The sequence below is a fragment of the Canis aureus genome, chromosome 32 (genome assembly GCF_053574225.1).
Source record: "Canis aureus isolate CA01 chromosome 32, VMU_Caureus_v.1.0, whole genome shotgun sequence".
Classification (NCBI taxonomy): domain Eukaryota; kingdom Metazoa; phylum Chordata; class Mammalia; order Carnivora; family Canidae; genus Canis; species Canis aureus.
Window position 1 is genome coordinate 40,436,847 of NC_135642.1, and position 25,863 is coordinate 40,462,709.

The 25,863-nt window shown below is 40.0% G+C and overlaps 2 protein-coding genes across 11 annotated transcripts in view; one reads left to right on the top strand and one right to left on the bottom strand.

Annotated features, from left to right (window-relative positions):
- The window catches only part of MYO9A (myosin IXA), a 263,829-nt gene extending 253,077 nt beyond the window's left edge, over nt 1–10,752 (bottom strand). For 4 of the 9 annotated variants that reach the window (XM_077881730.1, XM_077881731.1, XM_077881728.1 and 1 more), the window contains exon 1: nt 9,971–10,279. The gene's annotated coding sequence lies outside the window, so the exon portion shown is untranslated. Of the gene's footprint in view, nt 1–9,970; nt 10,306–10,576 lie in introns of those variants that run through there. The other 5 variants (XM_077881727.1, XM_077881732.1, XM_077881729.1 and 2 more) reach the window with 5 other exon arrangements.
- On the top strand, nt 10,545–25,726 carry SENP8 (SUMO peptidase family member, NEDD8 specific). Of its 2 annotated transcripts, none has more exons than XM_077881748.1 (2): nt 10,545–10,736; nt 23,969–25,726. In XM_077881748.1, the coding sequence occupies exon 2, from the start codon at nt 24,005–24,007 to the stop codon at nt 24,641–24,643; it is 639 nt and encodes a 212-aa protein (XP_077737874.1). In that variant the 5' UTR covers nt 10,545–10,736; nt 23,969–24,004; the 3' UTR covers nt 24,644–25,726. The 2 variants fall into 2 exon arrangements, with proteins under 2 accessions (XP_077737874.1, XP_077737876.1); XM_077881750.1 differs by lacking the exon at nt 10,545–10,736 and adding an exon at nt 11,212–11,330.
- The last annotated feature ends 137 nt before the right edge of the window (nt 25,727–25,863 follow it).

Consider the following 25,863-nt stretch of genomic DNA (forward strand, 5'->3'; position numbering starts at 1 on the left):
TCCAGAATATATTAAGTGGAGGGGGAAAAAAAGGTACAGAACAGCATACCTAGATAGATAAATATACACACCCCTATCTTTGGCATATGAAGGGAGAATACACACATCTTATTTTTAAAAGAAAAAAAAAAAAATACTGGAATGACTCACCAGAAATTCACAAAAATGATTACCTTTATGGGAGCAAGAAGGAAACAGAAGAGATGGGGGTGACAATGAGATTTCTATACATGCCTTTTCATTTGGTTTCTCCTTTTGAACTATGTATTTCATATATTCAAAAGATAACATTGAACAAAAAAACCCAGGGGAAGCAAACCCTAAAACAAAAAACAAATGGACGACCTAACTACATACATATCAGACTGGTAAGAATCACACTGAGAAAATAATGATTTCAAGTGACTTTTTTAAGATTTTATTTATTTATTCATGAGAGACAGAGAGAGAGAGAGAGAGAGGCAGAGACACAGACAGAGGGAGAAGCTGGCTCCACGCAGGGAGCCCTACGCGGGACTCGATCCCAGGTCTCCAGGATCAAGCCCTGGGCGGAAGGTGGCGCTAAAGTGCTGAGCCACCCGGGCTGCCCCTGGAGTGACTTTTAAATATAGTACTAACAATAAGTATATCCTTAGTGGGATATAATCTAAGGACAAAATGAAATACAAAGAAAATTTTTTTAAGATTTTATTTTTCTATTTATTCATTCATTCATGAGAGAGGCAGAGACACAGACAGAGGGAGAAGCAGGCTCCAGGCAGGGAGCCGGATGTGGGACTCGATCCGGGGTCTCCAAGATCAGGCCCTGAGCTGAAGGCAGACACTCAACCGCTGAGCCACCAAGGCGTCCCTGTACAAAGAAATTTTAAACTTCCCTAAGTTTATTTATTTTGAAATTACTTTAGGTACATTTTAAATTAATTAATTAAATATATATATCAATGTTAATAAAAACTAAGATTTTCAATGTAAAATAGATTAAAACTAAACTTAAAAAATATATATTGAAGAGGGCAGCCTGGGTGGCTCAGCGGTTTAGCACTGCCTCAGCACAGGGCGTGATCCTGGAGACCTGGGATTAAGTCAGGCATCGGGCTCCCTGCATGGAGCCTGCTTCTCCCTCTGTCTGTGTCTCTGCCTCTCTGTGTGTCTCTCATGAATAAATAAATTAAAAACCTTAAAAAAAAAAAAAATGAAAGAAACCCCACAACGTTAAATCTGAATTAGAACTCTCAATATGGGGCACCCCCAGTGGCGCAGCGGTTTAGCGCCGCCTGCAGCCCGGGGTTTGATCCTGGAGACCCAGAATCGAGTCCCGCGTCGGGCTCCCTGCGTGGGGCCCGCTTCTCCCTCTGCCTGGTCTCTGCCTCTCAGTCTCTCTCTCTCTCTCTCTCATTCTGAATAAAATAAAATTTAAAAATTAAAAAAAAAAAAAAGAACTATCAATATGGGGCAGGGGCGCATGGGTAGCTCAGTGGTTGAGCGTCTGCGTCTGGCTCAGGCCGTGATCCCTCCGCTTCTGCCTGCCTGCCTCTCTCTCTCTCTCTCTCTCTCTCTCTCTCTCATAAATAAATGAAATCTTAAAAAAAAAAAAAAAAAACGGAATTTTGTATGGTACCAAAGTATCACCCACACAGATTATTGTGCTTCATGATCACAGCAGGAAAAATACACTTCTACAATGGAGAGACTGCAAACACCAACCTTAAACTTCATGACATTTATATCACTAACAGTGATAGTGTGTACCTCTCATGATATAAAACATGAAACTTATCACCTATGATGTATTCTTGCCAAAACGTTAACATGCATCCAATCAAGCCCTTAAAATACAACTTCCAGTTTACAAGATAAACAGTGAACAAAGGAACAAGTTAAACAAAAGCAAAAAGAAACAATCAGGTAATTCTAGAAAAGAGGCCACTCTACAAGGAAATGATCTGATCTTCTCAAAGAAATTGTCAGTATCATAAGAAAGAGGAATGGAGGAAGGAGCTTTTCTAGATTAAAAGAGACTAAAAAGATAACCAACTGCAAGGCAAAAATCTTGACTGAATTCTGGTTCAAAAAAAATAAATTTTAGGGGCACATGAGCAGCTCAGTCAGTTAAGCGTCTGCTTTCAGCTCACATCATGAGCCCAGGTCATGCTCCCACTGAGTTCAGATCTCGATCCCATGAGCCCATGTCTGGCTCCCCTGCTTAGCGGGGAAACCTGCTTCTCCCTCTTCCTCTGCAAAATCCCCCTGCTTATGTAGGCATGCGTGCTATTTCTCTCTCAAATAAAATTAACTAATTAATAGAATTTTTTTAAAAAGAAAAAGAAAAAATCATTTTACGGAACAAATGGGAAAATTTAAATATAGATTAAATATTAAATGCTATTAGAAAATTACTGGTGGGATGCCTGGGTGGCTCAGCAGTTGAGCATCTGCCTTCGGCCCAGGGGCATGATCCCAGAGTCCCAGAATCGAGTCCCATATCCGGCTCATTGCATGGAGCCTGCTTCTCCTGTTTCTGCCTCTCTCTCTCTCTCTGCCTCTCTGTGTCTCTCGTGAATAAGTAAATAAAATCTAAAAAAAAAAAATTTACTGGTATTTTTCTTAGGTATTGGTAATGGCACAGTGGTAACTATGGAGAGTATTTTCTTTTTTTTTTTCTTTAAGTTCTATTTATTTAAGTCATCTCTACCCCCAACATGGACTCACAATCCCAAGTGCTCAAGAATCACAAGCTCGGGCAGCCCGGGTGGCTCAGCGGTTTAGTACCGCCTTCAACCCAGGGCCTGATCCTGGGGACCCGGAATCAAGTTCCATGTCGGGCTCCCTGCGTGGGGCCTGCTTCTCCCTCTGCCTGTGTCTATGCCTCTCTCTCTGTATGTCTCTCATGAATGAATAAATAAGAATCTTTAAAAAAAAAAAAGAATCACAAGCTCTTCTGACTGAGCCAGTCAGGAGCCCCAAAATATCTATTTTTCTTAGGAGATATATACTGAAGTATTTTGAGGTAAATATCACAATATTCACAGCTTTCAAAAGTCTTGACAAAAATATACAAGTGCACATACATATAGAAAACAATAAAGCAAATACGGATAGCTATTGGTAACTTGAATCTAGGGAGCAATCAATGACCTCTGTTTCTAATCATTCAACTTTTCAATATTTTTTAAGTTTTTTATTATTAAAAAAAAGGAAGGGAGAACCAAGAAGAGAACTAAAAGAAGACAGAGTTGCAAAAGAAAAAAATATGATCCAAAAATTATTTATAAACACATATCCACAAAATCACCTGAAGAACTTTCTCCTTTCTATTTAAAAAAGAAAAAAAATCCAGAAATCACTCAGCCCACTATCATCCGATCAATATAAGTAAACAGATTTCAAACAAATACTTACATTCTACAAACAGCAATAGTACTACAATCTGTCAATGATTTAAGGAATGTTTGTCATTGGCAAACAGAACTTTTTCGTATGATACCTTACACTGAATCAAAATACATTCTAACACATCTACTAAACTATCAGTAAAGAATCAAGAAAAGCATTTCTTTGAAATTTAATTCAAAAATATGATCACACGTAAAAGACAGCTAGCCAACTATCTTTCTAAGATTTACTTCTATTAGCAAAAAACTTTGATTAGCCGTTTATTCCAAATCCCAATGAAATTATTTAAATTCCTGACCCCATCTTTAAATGTAACAGGAAATAAACGCATTTGCTAGGGGGGGAAGAAAAACCTTGTTCAATATTAACTATGTGCCTAGTGCTTTACATAAAGTGTTTAATGATAATCTTGTGTCAGGTAAGTATTTCCGATTTGAAAGATGAACATTCTTGAAGCTCAGAAATGTTAGGTGACTTGGTTATAAATGACAGCTTTTACGTGATGAGGCTGGAAATTGAATTGAGGTCACTGGAAACCCAGATTTGAAAGTCCATATTCTTTCCACTTAATTGGCCTTAATGGATTTATTATTTACAGACAGAAAAGTCCATCTAAGGAAAAAGTATGTTTTAAAAAATATCTTCATATTCAAAGAGCTACATAATGTTAAAGAAAAATCAAACCTGAGAAAAAGAAAAAATGCACTCTAAAATTATTGCTGGTTGTAAAAAAGAACCAATTCTTAGCAAGCCAGCTGTCTATGACATAGGACAGCTAGTACTTTCCTCACTGTACATGTAAAATTACACTCCAGTTGCCCGTTGGATGACCCCACTGCCAAAATATGCTAGCAACATAATTCACATTAAAACTCAGAGGCCAAACACCATTTGGAAAGTGCTTTACATGTTTACTATACACATCCCCAGCAAGTTTACCATTCAAAATTAATAGGCTATTTTCAACAAATATTCCTTGATCTATGATATTATTTTTGCCACTATAAAATGACATTAAATCTATAAAGAAGAAAATCTACCTAAATGCAAACATCCCACAACCAAATATTAGAATATTAGTACAATGTGATTTTAAATTTGTCTGTTGCATATAGGTATGCAAAAATTATACTTCTACAACATAAATTGCTTGTTCTTTCCATAGGATCAAAATCCCAAAATTTATGTCCCTTTTATGTCTAAAGATACACACAAAATACATAGAAAAATTTGTATGTTAAAGAGTTTTCCCATTTAAAATTAAATCCTCTTTAAACTGGATTAGTGACTAGAACAGGGCATGAGGTGGCTTATGGAGTTGTAATATTCTGCATCTTAATATGGGTGTTATGTTGATGTGTATACTGGGAGAAAAATCATTTGGGATCTGTGTACTTTTTTGTATACTTTATAATGTATAAAAAGTTTCCATATATATTCCAAATCCCCAATCTAAAAACCTTCCTTCCTCTACTGTAGGGATACCAAAGAAGTTAAAGCCCAGTGAAGAAAATAGACAAATAATTAGGAATTTCATTAGGGAGCTATGACAGAAGCAAGTACTATGTAGGAGCACGCAGGAGTGGCATCTAACTCGACCTAAAAGAGGTTAAAAAAACAAAAACAAAAAACACCTTCCTGAAGATGTAACTGAACTGAGTCCTGAAGGTCAGACAGGAATCAGCCATGCAAAGAATGGGAGACAGGAAAGACAGGAAAGGAACAGAGATGCAAAGACAAGGAGGAAAAAAGCACCTTATCTGAGCAGAAGCCTAAGTTCAATAAGGGTGGATCAAAGAATTTAAAGAGAGCAAGGGAGGAAAGCCTAGAGAAGTAACAGGTCATGAAGAATCTCACATACATGCCATGCTACAGTTAAGCTTTATCCTGAAAGAAATGAGAAAGCATTAAAGATCTTTCAATAGCAAAGGACATAATCAGATTTGTAATTTACTACAAATGTCAATTACAGTGTTGGTCATGCTTGCAATCCCATTTTGTGAGAAATTACCCTGCACACTGCCCCATGCTTTTCACCGTTATGATCCTGCCCCACACCCACATGCACAAACAAACACATGGCCAACACTAAATGGCCAGGAGTGGTCACATGACCCACGTACACAGACCCGCTAGCAGCCCATGAGAAAACAGAGCTGAGCCAAAAAGATTGTTTCTTAGGAATTCAAACCAGAAAATCCCAGGGAGAAGGAAGAAGTTAGCAAACAGGAGCTCAAGTTAAAACGACAGCATCCAGGGGGCAAAACGTTGGCATAGGAGTGACACAGTAGTTACAAGGAGGCAGAAATTAGGAATAAATGGAAACTGGGAGACAGACGAGGAAAAACTAGAGTAGAGAGAAAAAATAAGCCAAGGAGAAATAGCAAGAGTAGCTAAGACAAGTTAACAATAGAATACTAGAGTGAAATCTGTCTTTTCCTGCTTCTGGTTTTATTAAACTCCTGTTCTTCTTGAGATCAAGTTAACTTTTCCTAGGTTCCCTTGTGCACGTTTCCTTTCAAAAAGCACTCTACTACTTACTGTAACCTGAGTCTCTTCTTTGTAAATGAAAGAGTCTAACTAAAAGATCATTTTAGAACACCTAATCTGGTAGCAGTACAGAGAATGAACTAGAGGGTAAGGCAAAAGAGGCAGAAAAAAGAAAGCAACAAGACCCCTCACAAAGCATTACAGAAGCACAACGGACATTCTGGATTAAAATAAAGTCGAAACAACAAAAATAGAAATCAGAAGTTATCTGAAATATCATGAGGGAGAAATGTTCAGGACTTAGTGATATTGGTAGTAAGGTAAGGAGTAGAGGATGATTCACAGGTTCCTGAAGACTTCTGGAGACCTGAGCGGTGCCTGCCATTGAGCAATATAGGAAATCAAGAACAAAATTTTTGTTGCAGTTTGTCTCCCTCTACCCCCTCCTTTTTGGAAGAAGAGAAGCAGTTTTTATTTTGTACAAGGTAGAAGTGCTTGAGAAACCTGTATCCAGGGATCCCTGGGTGGCGCAGCGGTTTGGCGCCTGCCTTTGGCCCAGGGCACGATCCTGGAGACCCGGGATCGAATCCCACATCGGGCTCCCGGTGCATGAAGCCTGCTTCCCCCTCTGCCTGTGTGTGTCTCTGCGCCTCTCTCTCTCTCTCTGTGACTATCATAAATAAATAAAAATTAAAAAAAAAAAAAAGAGAAACCTGTATCCAAGTGGAGATGTCCATTAGCAGTGATTCACAAGAGCCTGGAGTAAAGGTGAGAGATCTATACAACAGCTCTAGACTTAGGAATACATAAAGTCGATGTTAGATTTTAAAACATGACCCAGGGATGCCTAGGTGGCTCAGAGGTGGAGTGTCTGCCTTTAGCCCAGGGCATGATCTCGGAATCCCAGGATCAAGTCCCACACTGGGCTCCGCGTAGGGAGCCTGCTTCTCCCTCTGCCTGTGTCTCTGCCTCTCTCTGTGTGTCTCTCATGAATAAAATAAAATTTAAAAAATAAAAAACAAATAAAACATGACCCGAAATTTTTTGACTAATATTTATTTTATTTTAAACTAAGTTAATACAACTTAAAAAAAAAACAATGCAAATTAAGAAACTTAATATTCTTGGCAATCATATTTTCAAACATCCTGCACTTATCCACAAACACTGAAGACTGAACAAAGTTCTACAATAGTAAAATCCAAATGATTAGAAAATATGGGTTTATAGTACTAATTTTTACTGAGGTTTTACTTTTAAAAAAATTTTTTATGTTTATTTCCTTTCCTTCATAAAACTATATACCACTAACATTACCTAAGGGAAAAACTTAAATCACATGTTAGAGAGTGAACCTCACTACTGATACTTAAACTATATTACGATTTTTTAAAGAATTTACTCACTTCATTTACTAGTTTTAGACATTCAACTCTACCTACACTGTAAATGTTGGATTTCTGTCCTGTGATCTTTTCTCCTCTCACTTATACCTTTTGACCCGAAAATCTATTACTACCATCCCAGAGGTTAAAGAACTTAAGCCACAAATCCAGCTGCCTCCTGGCCATCAAGATCTGACAGAAGCATAATCACCCAAATCCAACTTCACAAATTAAATTCTTCTTTCTTGACAAAACTAAAAATAAAAATCCCATTCCTCCCTCATATCAATTTCCACTTCAGTGAAAGGCACAAGCTAGAAACCTAAGTCTTCTATGAACCTTCTCCCTAATCCCAAATCCAACAAAATCACCAAGTCCCAAATCCAGACCCACTATCATCATTTGCCTGATATTTCTGCCCCTAAAGGGTCTTCAACTACCCTTTAATCTGCCGTCCTCGATACAGCCACAGTGACCTTTTAAAAAAAGGAAATCTGATCATTTCAGTTCCTACTTTATACCTTTCAATAACTTATTTAATATTATAATCACCATCAAAGCTAGTCACTCCATGGAAACTCAGAGGTTCACTGAGAACTTTAGTTATATCCTTTTTTGTAAGGTCCGTACAAAAGAGTCAGGAAATTTAAAATCCTGATAATTACTTAAGACATACTATAACAGCTAATACAGGGACGCCCGGGTGGCTCAGCGGTCAAGTGTCTGCCTTCAGCTCAGGGCGTGATCCCGGGGTCCTTGGATGGAGTCCCACATCGGGCTCCCTGCATGAAGCCTGCCTCTCCCTCAGCCTGTGTCTCTGCCTCTCTCTCTCTCTCTCTGTCTCTCTCTCTCTCATGAACAAATAAAAATCTTTAAAAAAAATAAAAATAAAAATAAAATCTAAAAAAAAAAAGAGCTAAGATATTTCAAAGAAAAGCATATAGCATTGTTTGTGAAAGCAAAGAATAAAAATAACCTCAAGATCATAAAAAGAGACTACTACCCAGTCCATAAACAAAGCATTTCCATATGTACTGTTGTTGTATGATCTCTAGAATCTATTATTAAGTTGGGGCGGGCGGGTGGGGGGGAGCTACAGAGTGCACAGTTTACAAGTATTAGTGGTGCACTTTAAGGATATAAACATATTTAAGAATGTAGAGGTTCGTAAATGCTAAGAGATATCACAGGAAGGATATTCCCCACATAAAGATGGAAATAGAGGTTGCTCATCAAGAGTGAAAAATGGGTGGTTGGAGGATATGGGGGAAAGACCAACTTTTTACTGCATACCCTTTTAACCCTCTCAACTTTCGTACTGCGTCTAGTGATCACCTATAATTTCAGTATGATGTTCTCCCTCCTCAGCTTCGCACATACAAAATAAAAATTTTACAAGTGCTCATTACAAAAATATCAGTGTGTGTGTGTGTGTGCATACATATATATACACACACACACACACACACACACACACTTCATCCCTACACCAAAGTGAAAACCAGGTACTTGATCATTTAGTGCAGCACATTTCCCTCTTGGCAACTCAGGAGTTCAACTTCCCACAAACAGAAATCCTATTAGTCCACTGCTGCTGAGACACACGCCTGTTGGTAGCGAGACCCGGCAAAACACCGCCGGATAACTGGACCTGCTCCTTAGAAAAAGCAAGACAGCGACAGCGACAGCGACAGCAGCAGCAGCAGCAGCAGCAACAACTTATTACTAAGCTAACATTAAAAACCTTCCAAGATTTAGGAAAGCGAAACTTATTTTTCCAGCAAATTCAAAACACGTTAAAAAAACAAACAACAACAAAAACAAAAAATTCCCTGGTATCATTCAAAAAAATAGATGGATAAATTTAAATAAATAAATAAATAAATAAATAAATAAATAAATAAATAAATAAATAAATAAATAAAATAAATCCAAAATGTGTAGAAATCCACAGGGAGGCGAAGTAAACGATGTTACGTGGGGACACGGTCACCTCCCTCAGGGTGAGGGGACCCAAGGCCTGGGGAGGTCCCTACGTGTCCCAGCCCCGCGGGGGGGACGGGGTGAGAAGCGGGCGGTGTGACCTTCCAGCAGCGCGCACAGCCTCCGCCCCGGGCTGCCCTCCCTCCTCAGCCGCCACACTGGACCCACCAGCCCCGCGCGTGTCGGTGGGTCCCCGGGAGCCCCACTGAGGAAGAAGGCACCAGATCAAGCCCACGTCCCCTTCAGGATGTCACGGCAAACCCTCGCGACCAAAGAGAAGAGAAAGAGAAGAGGGTCCGCCCCAGGGAAGGGCCGGGGGGGCGGCGGCGGCGGCGGGGCTGAGGGCAGCACCGCGCGCGCCGCCCGAAGGCCGCGGCGGTGGGCAGGGCGCACGCGGGGCGACCCCGAGCGGAAGGTCCGCAGCCGGGGGGCGCTCGGGGTCGGCCGACGGGAGGCCTCAGCGGAGCCCCGAGCGGCTCCGAGGGGCGTCCGAGGGGCTGCGCCGGGGCGGGCAGGGGGGCCCCGCGGGCCGGCACGGGGTCTGGCCAATCCCGACACGAGGGGTGGGGTCTCCCCGGGACCCGCTCGCGGGGCGTCTCCGCTGGGGCGGGGCGGGGCGGCCCCGCAGGAGCGCAGGAGCGCAGGAGCCCAGGAGCGACTCCGAGACGTGGGCTGGGCCGGGCCGGGCAGGGCCGCGGGGCGGCCGGGGCGGGTCTTACCTCGGGCTCCGCCGCGGTGGCCGCCACGGCCCCCTCCTCTTCGCCAGGAGCCGCCCCCGCCCGCGGCCGCGAGGTCAGGCCGCCCGCGACGGCGGAGGCTCGAGCCGCCGAGGGTCGCCGCGTTCCGGAGGGTGGGCCCAGCAGCCTCAGGGGCCGGGACGGCAGCCGCCGCGCATCCCCCGCCCTGTCAGAGAGACTCCGCCCGGCCCGGGCAGGCGCATCCCCCGCGCACCCCGCCCGGAGAGCACGCGTCGGGCCGCCGCCGCCTCAGCCGCCGCCGCCACCTCAGCCGCCTCAGCCGCCTCAGCCGCCGCCTCTCTCAGTCCTTGCGGCGCTCGGCTGCCACCGCCAACCGCCGCCGCGTCCCCGGTCCGCTCGGGCCCGCGCGCCCCCGACCCCGCGCACGCGGCCCCGCCCCGCGCGACTCGGCTGCAGACGAGCAGGCGCGCGCGCACTCACCTCCCACGCCCCCTCCCGCCCGCCCGAGCCGGCCGCCTGCCGGCCCGGCCCCCGCACGTGACGCCGCCGGAGGGGGCCGCAGGCGCCTGCGCGGCCACGCCCCGTCCGTCCGCCCCGGGCGGCCCCGCCCACACGTCTCTTCCTCACCTTACGGCAGAGCTCGGAACCGCGCCTCAGATTCTCCCTCCACTGGAGAGGAATGTCGCAAGGTCGGGGTAGAAAACTCAGGGTTTGCGACTGTAGCCCTCGCTTTCCGGCCAGCACCGAGGTGCCTGAAGGCTGGTTGGGGTGGTGAGGCCCGAGGCAGGTAAGAAGCCGCCTCCCCTCTTCGGTCGGGTCGGCGGTCTGTCCCAGCAGGGAGCCGCTTCCCGGCCCGCCCCCCCCCCGGGGACTTAGCGCTCCGTGTCCCCTTCCCCACTGGTGGCGCTGGGCTCTCCACCCCGCCCCCTTTAGCCCCCGCCCCTTCGCGCCCGCCCTCCCCCTCGCGTTTCCCCGCCCCCGACCTCCGTTTCCTAGTCTCGCTTTTCCATTCATTCCTCTCGGGCTTCTCCGAGTGCCCGCTGGTGCTTTAGGCTCCTGGAAGTCAGGAGCAAATCAAACAGTTTCAGCTCCCTGAAGTGCTGTGTCAGCGTGGGAGACGTTGGGAGAGTCCGCAGTAGTAATAAAGTAAATATATAACCAAAAAAAATAAAATAAGCGTAGGACCCTCTGAACATCCAAGAGGGGCTCCTGATTGGGTGGAAGGATCGGGAGAAGCCCTCCCCAGGTGACCGTTGAGTCAGTCCTAACGGGTTAAAAGGCGAGGGTAGTGGTGAGCAGCAGCCGGTCGAGAAAGGGGAGAGGAGATGGAAGCAGAGAGAATGACGAGTGCAGAAGCATATGACAGTATTGGAGTGAGAAGGTAGAGTACGAGTGACAAGGTAGAGTACCAGTGACAAGGTAGAGTAGGAATGAAAAGATAGAGTACGAGTGAAAAGTTGGAGTAGGAGTGAGAAAGTAGAGTAGGATTGAAAAGGTAGAGTAGGAGTGAAAAGGTAGAGTACGAGTGAAAAGTTGGAGTAGGAGTGAGAAAGAGTAGGATTGAAAAGGTAGAGTACGAGTGAAAAGATAGAGTACCAGTGAAAAGGTAGAGTAGGATTGACAAGTTAGAGTACTAGTGAAAAGGTAGAGTACTAGTGAAAAGGTAGAGTAGGAGTGAGAAGGTAGAGTAGGATTGACAAGTTAGAGTACTAGTGAAAAGGTAGAGTAGGAGTGAAAAGGTAGAGTAGGAGTGAGAAGGTAGAGTAGGAGTGAGAAGGTAGAGTAGGATTGAAAAGGTAGAGTAGGAGTGAAAAGTTAGAGTAGGAGTGAAAAGTTGGAGTAGGAGTGAGAAAGAGTAGGATTGAAAAGGTAGAGTACGAGTGAAAAGATAGAGTACCACTGAAAAGGTAGAGTAGGATTGACAAGTTAGAGTACTAGTGAAAAGGTAGAGTAGGAGTGAAAAGGTAGAGTAGGAGTGAAAAGGTAGAGTAGGAGTGAAAAGATAGAGTACCAGTGAAAAGATAGAGTACCAGTGAAAAGGTAGAGTAGGATTGACGAGTTAGAGTACTAGTGAAAAGGTAGAGTAGGAGTGAAAAGGTAGAGTAGGAGTGAAAAGTTAGAGTACCAGTGAAAAGTTGGAGTAGGAGTGAGAAAGAGTAGGATTGAAAAGGTAGAGTACGAGTGAAAAGATAGAGTACCACTGAAAAGGTAGAGTAGGATTGACAAGTTAGAGTACTAGTGAAAAGGTAGAGTAGGAGTGAGAAGGTAGAGTACCAGTGAAAAGATAGAGTACCAGTGAAAAGATAGAGTACCAGTGAAAAGGTAGAGTAGGAGTGAAAAGGTAGAGTAGGATTGAAAAGGTAGAGTACGAGTGAAAAGATAGAGTACCAGTGAAAAGGTAGAGTAGGATTGACGAGTTAGAGTACGAGTGAAAAGGTAGAGTAGGAGTGAGAAGGTAGAGTAGGATTGAAAAGGTAGAATACGAGTGAGAAGGTAAAGTAGGATATAGTTGGTCAAGGCCACAGGCATAGATTACCCTTTAAAGAAGCATCATTTTTGAGGATGAGTGAGGAGGGGCGAGGATGTGGGCCGAGAGAATGTTCTCTTTAAAGATGGGGAGCCTGGGGATCCCTGGGTGGCTCAACGGTTTAGTGCCGCCTTCAGCCCAGGGCGTGACCCTGAAGACCTGGGATCGAGTCCCGCGTCGGGCTCCCTGCATGGAGCCTGCTTCTCCCTCTGCCTGTGTCTCTACCTCTCTCTCACTCTCACTCTGTATGTGTGTGTGTGTGTGTGTGTGTGTGTGTGTGTCATTAATAAATAAAATATTTTAAAATAAATAAAGATAGGGAGACTTAGGCGTAAAAGTGTATGATGGAACCCAGAGGTGGACAATTCGTGGACGAAGGAGACTAATTTATAGCATCAAGCGCACTCGTGGAACTCCGCCTTGTGTGCCTGTTAGGATAACCTGAGAAGTTGGTTTGGGGTTTCTTAAAAAATAAAACCAGTGCTGCTGCTCCAGTTAAACAAATTCGGGGGTTAGAGCCCAGGCATCAGTATTTTTTAAAGCTCCTGAGATGCGCTGTGGTTTGAGAACATCTAGAGGAAAGGATGGGAGGGAGAGAAGGAAGGATGAAAAGAAGGCAGGGAGGGAGGAAGGGAAGTTGGTGACCTTGTCTCTAACATTAAGATGAGAGTCATTCGATGAGAGAGTTGGGGATGGAATGAGAAGCTTGAGCAGAGTGATGGAAGTGTTGGATAACTGCTCTGGGAAATGGGAAAGGCGTCATTTCTGCCTTTGCCTTCAGCAGGTGCCATCCCTCAATCTTAATGATGTCCACCTCAGGGCTCTCCTTCCCTTTCCCCAGCATCCACAGCTAGAGATCCGACCTTTAGTGCTCAATCAAGGGCAACTTTATTTCTGTCCCCAAAAAGAGCCAAGTCAATTTGAGATTCAAAGACTTAATTTTACTCCCCCTAGTATACAGTGCCTTGCCAATTGAGAATCTGTCTTTGTTACTCAGAAATCATTTAAGTTAGGAATGAGATATAAAAACAGTTAAGATACAGCCCTGTTAAGATCTCAAACTAGTAGGGAAAACAGACCTTTTAAAAGAACAATTCACTTGGCAGGCAGAGAGGTCTCTATAAGGCAAAGCCAAAGCCAGTGCATGGCTACTGTCTATTAACTAGGGCTAATCCAGAAACCTGTCTATCTGCCTCCAGATAAGAGAGAGTTACTGTTGTGTGGTATGACTAGAGCTTAATATGGAGAGTAGGGGTGGGGCAGAGATAAAGATGATAAAGTGGGTGTGAACAGATTATGAGGAGCTTTGAATTCCATGCTAAAGTGTTTAGATTATCTACTATAAGCAATTAATAGGTCTTAAAAAAAAAAGATGAAAATAAAATAACCTTTTTTTTTTTTCCCACCATAAACTTCTTTGGCAGCCTGGACAGTGGACCCTATCTCAGAATGTTTTTAAATGCATAAAATAAAATACATAGAAACAAAATCAATTTATTTAAAGTTTTAAAAATATTAAAACAAGTGTTTGATGTAGTTATATGTGTGCTTTATGTATTAAATTACATCTGGCAGTAGGTCTAATTATGTGATTTCAAAATACTGATGAGTGTGAATTATATTTTGAGATACCTGTACAACTTCAGTAGTGACATGAAAATGTCATATTTCTATTGGTGACAAAAACATAGGGACTGCTAATAGTACTGTGGATTATTGCCTATACTTACTGAAGAAATGCTGAATTTCAGCTAGAGAGTATTAAAAATCAAGATGCAGTTTTTCACTGTCCAAGTTTGTGGCACTTTTCATTCTAGCCACATCCTGGCCCGTGGACCCTAGATTTATAAAAAGCTGACTATGGTTTTGAGCAAGAGCATGACAGATCAGATGTGTGTTTCAGAAGGTCCTGGAAGAGTGTTCACTTCCCAGCCTCCGTGGGAGTAGGGAACTGGCTATTTGATTCTCCTCTTGTACCATAAGGGTAGCAGTCAGTACTGTCACCTAATAATTTGGGCCTGCAGGAGTACTGAGCGTGTAATTATATATGTAGGAGCAGTACTAGAAAATACATTGGAAAAGATACATTGGGGCTCTTTTTGCGGAAATCATTGGATGCCAGGGTGTGATTTGTACTTAATTTGGTAGATAAAGGAGAGATGATAAAATTTTGGGAGTAGAATAATGTAACTAGAGTTCTGTTTGAAAAATTAGTCTACCAGTAATGTGTAGATGAGATTGTCAAAGAGAAGGTAGGAATGAAGAATCTGGACCAATAAATAATTAAAATTTTTTTAACTAAATTTTACTATAAAGTGATCTCTAAAGCATCTGCTAAGTTACTTTTTTCTCAGTATGACTGAGTGGTCTGAAAAAAACATAGATTGGACTAAATCACACACCTTTCAACAGAGATGTGCACACTAGTATGGCAGTCAGTTAGCAGTTTACATGGTCTAAAGGCTAACCCATTCTTTTATATTATAAGTGATAAAGTTAGTATTTCTCATAGGCAATGGCTTTACCACATATATAGGTTCCCAGGTGCTGCTAAGGCCTTCCTTGGTTAAATTCCATCTACACCTGTAAGTCCTATATTTCAACTTCTTAAGGTCAAGATTGCTCTCTCCTTGTCAATCCCTTAAACCTCTTGGAAGAGTAAAATGCATTAGCAAAAAGGAAGTCCTAAAAGCCCAGATAACCCATCTCTTTAGAAACTGATCAGTACCAGACTATGCAAAAGTTACTGTCCAGATTGCAGCAAGTCCCCAACTTGTGTGCATTTTTAAACATATTCAAAAAACTATGGGGTGCAAGTATTACCCAAATAAGTAATGTAAACTTAACTTTCAGAATCAATTTATCTGAGAGACTACCTTCTTCAGCATGACTAGACTATATTGATTTTGTCCATCTTTAGGAGACCATTTGGGTAGTGATATGGTTCAGTACAGACTGAGAATAAAATTTATATATAGAGGTTGAGTTTCATCTGTCTCCTTTTTAAAGGAATGGGGAGATGGGTCTATCTGCAGCAAGAATACTTGTCATTTATAAAGCTTTTTAAGAATCTTTAGTACTTAAAAAAAATTTCTGAAATTTCCTTTCTTTGGCTTCTGATTAAATGGCTATCCCTTCCCCACCTTCATGTGTTATAAAAGCACTAGAACACCATCCTCATACTGAAAAATATTGTCCCAATCACAATTATTATTTTTGAGCATCTAAATTATAGGTTTAAAAACTCGAGGCAAAAAAAAAAAAAAAAACAACTGGAGGCCTCTTCCCTTATGGCCAATGAATAAAAATACTCAGAGTAGTGTGGTAGATTCAGTTCCTTCAAAACAATAGCTTGGGGATTTCTGGCCTTGGTTGGCTCTGATTTTCTCACTAGTATTTGTTGTAGCAACTTGGCACTTTACGTTAGCAGCTAAAATAAATAACTTGCTGGAAATGTTTAGCCCTACTTAATAATATATAATTCAAATTTGGTCAGATAACTCACAAATATTTGTGTTAATTAACATTTAAAGACAAATTGCTAAGACAGAACGTTTTATATGTATAATTGGGTCGCTTCAGATCCTGTTTTCCTAAGAACGCAATACAGTAAAACATAAATGCATTATTTCTTTTATTCATTCATTAAATATATATTGAGCCCCTACTATATGCCAAGCATGTTTTTGAAACCCATTAATTAAGAGTTTATAATAACAACTTACCTCTTATGAAAAAGTGATTTACCAGGCTTTGAAATGTATAGGACAAATAAGATTAAAAGATAATAAGTTTTTCATGCTCTTTCAAACTGTGTTTGCATATAACTACTGAACACAGTGGTTATTTTATGAAATCAGGCAGATTATAACTTTATTTTGATCACACTTTATTAGCTTTAATTTGTTAATGCATATGATGAAATAAAAATCTGTCCATTCCTTTATAAATACTATCTTACTCAGACCTCTCCTTAAACCTATTGGCCTCCACACACACACTTTCTTTACAACCTCAGGCATTTCAAATTTTGCAGTTGTATAAAGTCATTTCTCAGAAAATTCTGAGCAAAACACAGCTTAAGGAAAGACTGGTGTTTATATCAGGTTTATAGTAGGGAAAAAGATTGGTATAATTACAAATGGAACCTTTGAGTTAAAAATGGTAGATTGAGAATAAAATTATATTCATGGTCAATGACACCTTAGCCATTGATAGCCATACCTAGTAATAGCAGTAAATAGAGAATTTTGGTTCTAGAAGAAATCCCAAAAAGTCACCTGATTTAGCTCCCTGACCCAAGGCAGGACCAAATGGGATTTGTGGCATAGAGTTAACAAGCGTCATCATCATACCAAGCGCTTTTTCTACTTTGAGAGCTGAATTCCTCTACTTGTAAAATATTGATGTCAGAGGAATATTATTCAAATTTATAAATAATTTATAAAATTGAGAAATCTTCCTATGTTTATAACAATTTTGTGTTTCAAAATGTATTTTACTTCTGTATCTTGTTCAGGAAAAACATTTGTTAAAGTTTCTCCAGTTTGTCAAGCACTAAAGAAAACAGGGATGATTAAAATCTGATAATCTCTGCCCTCAAGAGGGATATATAAATCTTGATGGTAATTTTTACATTCCACTTTATACAAATCTTTAGATGGTTTAGGCTAGCATTAAAAGGAAACGTTTAATAGGGGAAAATTGAAACCAAAAAAAAAAAGTTTGAACTTCCTTCCTGAAAATATTTCTGCTTATGCTGCCATGAAAAGCACATTTGGTCTTGGATTTGATTCCTTTTGTGAAATCACAAATGGAATCATACATTAGAAGTTGGACATAATCTAATTTTAGTAAACAGATTAATTTTACATCTTTGTGTTTGAAAGTTTATAGGAGAAAGATTAGACTTTCTCTGTTTTTTTTTTCCAAAGGACAGAAGTAAGACCACTGAGTTGAAGAAACAGGCATATTTTAGGTCAGTGTAAGAGTGGGAGGTGCACATCTTTTTTTTTTTTTTTTTTTTCCTGAATGGAAATAGCTGTATTTACTGGTTATGTGCTCATTATAAAAAGAGAGTGAAAAAATAAAAGTGTTAAAAGGTAGAAGGAAAAAATTTAAGTATTAATTATCTTTTAAAACAATATTTAAACTGAATGGCTATCATTCTTGATTATTTTTGTGTATATTTTTCTGGTACAAATTTTTATATAAACTTCCTTTTCGTAGCATATCATGAACGTCTATGTCAATAAATTTGTATCTACAACTTTACTGTTTAATGGCTGACAATATCTCATTGTTTGGAAACTTGTTATTTAAATTTACCAGTCCTCTTTTGAACTTTCAGATTGTTTCTTTTTTTTTTTTCAGTTATAAACATTCCAGTGATGAATATTCTTGTTAAATTTTGTATACATCCTTAATGTTTCCCTGAAGATAAATTTCTGAAAGTGTAATACCTACATGTAGACATTTCTTAAGAATTGGAATGTAATGGTAAATTACCCTTCAAAAAGCTTGCATTTGTTTATACTGCTCTAAACAATGAGAATGCGTATTTTCCCATGGTCTCACAGCAATGCTAGTTATTATCAATTTTCCTCATCTTTGCTGATTCGATAGGTAAAAAATGAAATCTTGATTTAACTTGATTTCCTTTGATTACTAGTAAAGTGTTGAGTAACTTTTTATGTGTTTATTGGCCAGTCACATAAGTGTATTAAGCCCCACTTCCTTCTAATATTTTTGTTTTCTTTCTTAACATTTAAATTTTGTTCCACCTGAAGTATAATTTGATATAAGATATGAGTTAGGGGCAGCCTGGGTGGCTCAGCGGTTTAGCCCCGCCTTCAGTCCGGGCCTGAGCCTGGAGACCCAGGATCAAGTCCTGAGTCCGGCTCCCTGCATGGAGCCTGCTTCTCTCTCTTGCCTGTGTCTCTGCCTCTCTGTTTCTGTGTCTCTCATGAATAAATAAATAAAATATTAAAAATATGTATATGAGTTAGAGCTCTAACTTCCTTCTTTTATCAAATGTTTAACAGTTTGTCCCAATACCATTTATTAAATAATTCAGCAAGCATATCCCAAACTTCTCTGCATAGATGATAAGGTGTCAATAGATACTCTGTTTAACAAAAAAAAAAAAAAAAAAGTGTCTCATGGTAAAATGAGTTTGGGAAAAAATCAGAACAAGAAAAATTACACTTCTTTATTGCAGAACGTCTAGCCTCTAACATGCTTGTATGCCTATGACTCTCTAATAAGGAGTTTTAGTATGCAGCATTTCCCTAACTTAACCATATAACCTTATTTTTTTCTTTCAAGAAATACTTCTGAGGGGATCCCTGGGTGGCTCAGCGGTTTAGCGCCTGCCTTTGGCCCAGGGCGTGATCCTGGAGTCCCGGGATCGAGTCCCACGTCGGGCTCCCAGCATGGAGCCTGCTTCTCCCTCCTCCTGTGTCTCTGCCTCTCTCTCTCTCTCTCTCTCTCTCTATGTCTATCATAAATAAATAAATAAATAAATCTTTTTAAAAAAAAAAAGAAATACTTCTGAAATCTGTGGAACTGTGCTGTCCAAAATAGTAGCGAATAGCCACATGTAGATATTTAAATTTAAGTTTAAATTAATTAAAATTAAATATTCAGTTCTACCATCACACTAGCCACATTTCAAGTGCTCAGTAGCTACATGTGGCAGATAACTACTGTATTGGACTTTGCCAGTAAGGAACATTTCCATAATCACCAAAAGTACTATTAGCACTCCTTTAGAACATAGTTCATTGGAACTAACATCCAACCTACTGTTTTTTTCCTAATGAACCAGCAGCTTCTTCCCTTACTTATAGCAGCAGGTAATCAGGTTGGCTCCTATTGAATTGTAAATTTTCTCTTTAAGGTAGTTTTTATTACCTTCTATGGAATTACCTTATTTTTTATAACAAATACTCAAGTAATGTACATTTTAAGGATTTTAATATTAATATGAAAAAGTAGTCTCCTTTTGTTAAAATTAAGCCTTTGTTTAGGAAGTGTTCTATACTGTGATTTCAGTATTAGCTTCATTTAGCTACAGAAGTTGGAAGATACATAAACTGTAATTGCAGGGCGTGTGTATACTGACAACACATTAACATCATTGCTACACTCTGAGGTTTAGAGAACAATTTTCTCTGGAGTTAGCATTCACTCTTTTGCCAAAGGTAGAGCACAGAGTCATGCACTTGCTAGATCTGTCCTTTATGATTTTGTGGCTTTATAAAAAAGATAACATGCTTTATTTTCAAGAAATTTCTAAGTCTCATTATACCACCCCAAATAATAGGGAGTAGGGAAGAAACTCCTTTTGAGAACCTGTTGTATGTCAGATGATATGTTGAGTGTTTTCACTCATGTTTTTATTTGGTGTAACAACCCTGTAAGGCAGGTGTTTTTATTACCTCATTTTACAAATGAGGAAAATGAGGCCTAGCAAAAGAATAAATAGCTTGGCCAGAGTCACATAGATAGTAAGTGGCAAAATCAGAGCCTGGACTTTTCAAAGCCTCCTAACCCCAAAACCTAGAAATATATAATTTGTAGGACTTTACAAACAAGACTGTGAGGAGCTTATTGTCTCCCTAGGTTCCAATCTTCCTTACCATCCACCAAGACCAAGTACATAGGTCTTATGTCTGAAGGAATTTATTATTAACAGAGGAGAACAGACAAAACACAAAACCAAAGCAGAACTGGGAATGTTACAGACAACACAAACATCTTAAGAGGCCTTATTTATCTTGTTTTCCCTAATCTGTATGTTCTGACTCCTTTTTGTTTCAGTCATCTGACAAACATCTGTACCTTAGCTATGCCAAATACAGTGCTTACTATATAGAAAGGAAATATCCCTAGGATGGTTCTAGATGGTTCTTGGTTCTTTTGATAGGTCCCTTTCTGTCTCCGTTTTCTCTACCCCATTGATAATGGGATCTTCATCCCTGAGTCACCCCAACTAAAACCCATAGACCATTTCCTAATTCTTCTCTATCTGCTGTTCTCTGATCACTTACCTACTGAATCTCAGTCTAAAGTACCTTTTCCTCCTTGCCTCCCCATTTCTACTACCATTTCCCCAGATTTAGGTCATTTCTTCCTATACCTTTACTTTCAATAAAAACCTACTTGATCTCTTCTTCCAATTTCTCTCCCTACCAATTAATCCTATACACCCTGGTTGAATTAGTAAACTTCCTAAAGCACCAGCCTTGCCATAACAGCTTCCCTTTGCCTCAGTATAAATTCCAAGCTCTTTCACCTGGACTTCAGTCTGTTGCCATTTAGCTTCTAATAATCATCTTCTAACCCTCACCTGTACCCTTATTCTTTATTCTAGCCAGACTGGACCTCCCTTCTAAAGGCATTTCCCTTCCTTTCTCTCACCATTTTTTTTTTTTTTAAGATTTTATTTATTTATTTGACAGCACACAAGCAGGGGGAGCAGTGGCAGTGAGAGGGAAAAACAGGCTCCCCACTGAGCAGGGAGCCAGACACGGGGCTCCATCCCAGGACCCTGTGATCTATGACCCAAGCCAAAGGCAGATGCCCAACAGCCTGAGCCACCCAGGTGCCGCTGGAAATACTACTTTATATCTTTTAAAATTTTAGTTAATGATGTTTCTTCATTTTATATTGACAAATACTCTATGATAAAGGTGATGACTTCTCACTTTACAGAAGAGAATACTGAGGCCTAAAGAAATTAAGTGGCTTATCTATGATTACATGGCCAGTGAGTAACAGAACTGAGTCTAGAATTCAAATCTTCAAGGATGCCTGGGTAGCTTAGTAGTTGAGCATCTGCCTTTGGCTCAGGTCGTGATCCTGGGGTCCTGGTATCGAGTCCCACATTGGACTCCCTGCATGGAGCCTGCTTCTCCCTCTGCCTGTGTCTCTGCCTCTCCCTGTGTCTCTCATGAATAAATAAATAAAAGCTTTTAAAAAATAATAAAATAAATAATACTCAAGTCTTCAGATGTGAAGTTTAGAGTTTTTCTTGGCTAACGGTGGTTTGGCCAAAGGCTAGTTTAGTTTCATTTGCTTTAGAATTGGTGGAGTTAAACCATTGCAATCATGCAATCATTCCATCCATGGAATAGAGCTAGATCCTTGATCGACCCATTGTCTGTGTTTTGGGTATTTTCAAAATCAAACAAAGCACTAAAACTTTTCTGAAGGAAATATTGGCTACTTCGGTCACTCCCTCCAAGATAGGGACCTCCTGTCTGTAGTTGGGTTGGCTGTTAAGATGTGGGTCTGATTTCAGCTGACAGCATAGAGAGTAGGTCTCCCAAGTATTTGCCAGGAAGTACAATCTGGCACTCGCCATTATGTAGTATTCGTTAAAAACATGGGGGAGAGATTGAGGGAGACTTGCCTGATGCACAAGCACTTCCCTTTTCATATTCATTTACTCTTAAGTGAGATCAGCAAGCTGAGTAGCCTCCATAGACTTGGCTTTTACCAGATTGCTGTTTACTCATTTACCATCAGGCTAGATGTGAGGGATCATTATTAAAAACAATCCTCTGAAACGGCTTCATCTATTATAAAAATATGTGGGACATTATTCATTATGATATACTGTGTCTTTTATGAAAATTTCTTTAAAGAAAACTGTCTAACCTTAATACAAAGAATGCTTTTACCTTTCCTGAGCAGTCACTTTGTTTTTACCTTATGGACATTGTGAATGTTTAACTTAACGCTCTCTGGTTAGCTGCCAAAAAGCTTACAGCCAAATCTGTGGCCCACCCATAGCAAATGTGCTCTATGCCTCGTTAACTTTGTTCCTGGCCCTTGTTTATGTCTCTGCTGAAGTTATTCTCTCTTCTTAAGAAAATCTTAACTCATGCCATCTTTTTTATATATCTATGTTAATATGTATATTTTTTTCTCATCAACAGTCTTACATTGTTTCTGAAGTAGTTCAGATTTACAATATACTGTATGCACATAAAACCATCTTTGGTGCTTCTTAGTTACCTCATTTACTTTAGGCTTTTTTTCTTGAGGGGTATATTTATTTTTTGTATAGGTTTTGCAGGGTTTTGAGTATAGGAAAATGGTTGTGCCACAAAATTTTATTATTTTACTAGTGTAATCAAGTGGTAGGTTACTTGGTCTAATGGCCAGAATTGATTAAATTGATTATTCTAGCCCAGTCTTTCATAGAAATGGTATTATTCTTACAATATGCTTTGTTTTCTACTCTCTACCTGCATGTGACTGTTTATTGCTTTGAGATTTTTAGTGATGTTGTAATGCTGTCAGGTAATGAATAGCTGTTAACTCTCTAAGGCTCAAATATGTTACCTTTCACATTTACCAGACTTCTTTTCTTTGTTATAAGCACCTTACCTTGGGTGGTCATGAGTGTATTAATCTTACTATATAATTTATCTTGTTCTCTAAATTAATCATGCTTTTGTTTGGACAAGATAATATGAATAGATATTCGTTTCCAAACCTCATTTGCTTTCATTGGTACGGAGTACTATCTAAATTTTCTGATCATATTACTAATATCAATTAATAATATAAATACTAATAGTACATCTTATTTTGTTTTAATACCTTCAAGTAAAACTAATTGGCCTTTCCTACAACTCACTGAGGCATGCAAAACAGACACATACTCTTCTTACAGAAAACAAAAGCAAGGACAAAATCATTTAAATTCTTTGATAGAACTGGGGCTACATCCAGGTCTCTTGATTCCTGTGCCTAACTACCTTTCAATTTACAAAAGATTTTCTAACTTTTATTATAAACATTCCATAGTCTTTATCTTACCACTTGAGGTTAAAAATGGGAAATGGACTAGGACATATTACATCACTCATGCTCACAACTGGGCAGAACAGGGCATGATCTTCATTTGTGTTACTCTCACAATTTTCTGTTCTCAAAATTGTGGTTCTTTTTAACTACAACTCTAATCACTGTCACTTTCTATTGTGGAATGAGGAAGCAATATTTTTATCTTATCTCTTGAAAATTAATGTTGAAATGGAAACTATTTCCTTTGTTAATGAGCAACATTTTTCTTTACAATCTTTGAAAATTCACTTTACTGTAAAATAATTTGCCACTATTATCATGCATATTCATTAAATGGCCAGATAATATGGTTAATGCTAAGAAGTTTGGTAAATGTTTGTTACAATTTTAACCAAACTCTGTATTTAAAGAGGAAATTAAAAATTCATGCTTACTGTTTTAGCATGAAAATTTTCCAAAGTTTTCATTCTAACTAATTACTAACATACAGCACATTAGTTAGGGTCTCTTGAATGTTTACTCTTAGCCAGGCATTGTTGGTGAACACTTTACAATTATATTTAATCTTTACCAAAACTCTGTAAAAGTACCTCCTATTTATTACTCACTCCCATTATACAGCCAGGTATCATATTCAACAGTAAATATTATCTTCTGCTTCTCCTCAGCTTCTGGAATTTCTGATCAGCCCTGGTCGGTACAAGATGGACCCTGTAGTCTTAAGTTACATGGACAGTCTACTGCGGCAGTCAGATGTCTCACTGTTGGATCCTCCAAGCTGGCTCAATGACCATATTATTGGATTTGCCTTTGAATACTTTGCCAATAGTCAGTTTCATGACTGCTCTGACCACGTCTGCTTCATCAGCCCCGAAGTTACCCAGTTCATCAAGTGCACTAGCAACCAAACAGAGATTGCCATGTTCCTTGAACCCCTGGACCTCCCCAACAAGAGAGTTGTATTTTTAGCCATCAATGATAATTCCAACGAGGCAGCTGGAGGAACCCATTGGAGTTTGTTGGTTTATATCCAAGACAAAAATAGCTTTTTTCATTACGATTCCCATAGCAGAAGCAACTCAGTCCATGCAAAGCAGGTAGCAGAGAAACTGGAAGCTTTCTTAGGCAGAAAAGGAGACAAACTAGCCTTTGTTGAAGAGAAAGCCCCTGCTCAACAAAACAGCTATGACTGTGGGATGTATGTGATTTGTAACACTGAGGCCTTGTGTCAGAACTTCTTTAGGCAACAGCCAGAATCACTATTGCAGCTACTCACTCCTACATACATCACAAAGAAAAGAGGAGAATGGAAAGATCTCATTGCCAGACTTGCCAAAAATTAGCTTTCAAAGTATATCTATGACTTTTGAAGTCTTCTCTTTCTGCCCATCCCCATTTATTGGATGGCTGCAGTCTCAGTGCCTGAAAGAAGATGCCTAGTAGGGGGAAGCTTAGTGTTCTTTTATTTTTCCCTGAAGAATGTCATCCTCTGCATTATCCAAATGGAAAGTTTCACTTTAACCCTAACGTGAGAGGAGTGTGCTCTGTGAAAATGTCTTGAAGTTATGCATCAAAACCTTAAAACCACGCTATCTTAACGTTTAATTAATTCCCTTTTTGTCTCCCTTATCCACATTGCCTTATTCCAAAGGAAAAGCAGCGATCTTTAAAGAAATCAAGTATATGTGAAATCTAGAGGAATGTAAGAAGAACATTACAGAAGAAGCAAAAACTTACTGCACAGCCTACAGCCTACATATTTAAAGAGATCAACTGGCTAGAAGCAGGTCAAGATCTAACCTAATTCAAGATCTAAATATTAGGAGAATCAATTACTCATTTCTGCGACATCTCTTCCATTCACCATGCTTTCCTGGCTATCTTTGTAATCTTTGCAGATCCTTGATAAAGATGATGTTAGCCTGTCTTCCCCCATCTGATTCCTGGACTGCTTTAAGAAAAGGGGAATCTTGAGTAATTTCATTAAGATAAATGGCTGTTGGACCTTTTAATTTGCTCAGTAAATGGGTCGGCTTACTGCTCTGCATTGATAACAGCTTTTCTTAACCTCCTCTGTTAGCCACGCACACACTCCTTCCTTGTATCCAAAGTTTTGTGGTTTTAAAACTTGTAGCTGATAACTTTCCAAGGTTACCTGTATTGCTAATAAATATTACTGCTTTCTGATAGTCATAGTTTTTCCTTTCCTTTCTATCCATAATCTGGCAAAATTGTTTCCAGTTATGTCATGGTGATGTCAGGATTATTATTGTAGCTAAAACTTGCAAGCTAAAAGTTGGTTTGTTTTTGCAATTATAAAACAGAAAAAGTGACCTTTCTCAACCTTTCCACTTAATTCAAAATGCAGACGATGTTGTTTTTTAAATACGGAACCAAGAATAAAAAGAAATGCTATCCCTCCTAAATCATTGTTGTGTTTTTTTCTGAGTTTCAAATAATTAACAACCAGATGATATGCTGGGTACACACATTAATTCTACTCCTAACAAGAATTAGATTGCAATGTATATGAGACTTGAAAACCAAAGATTAGTTTCAGCTG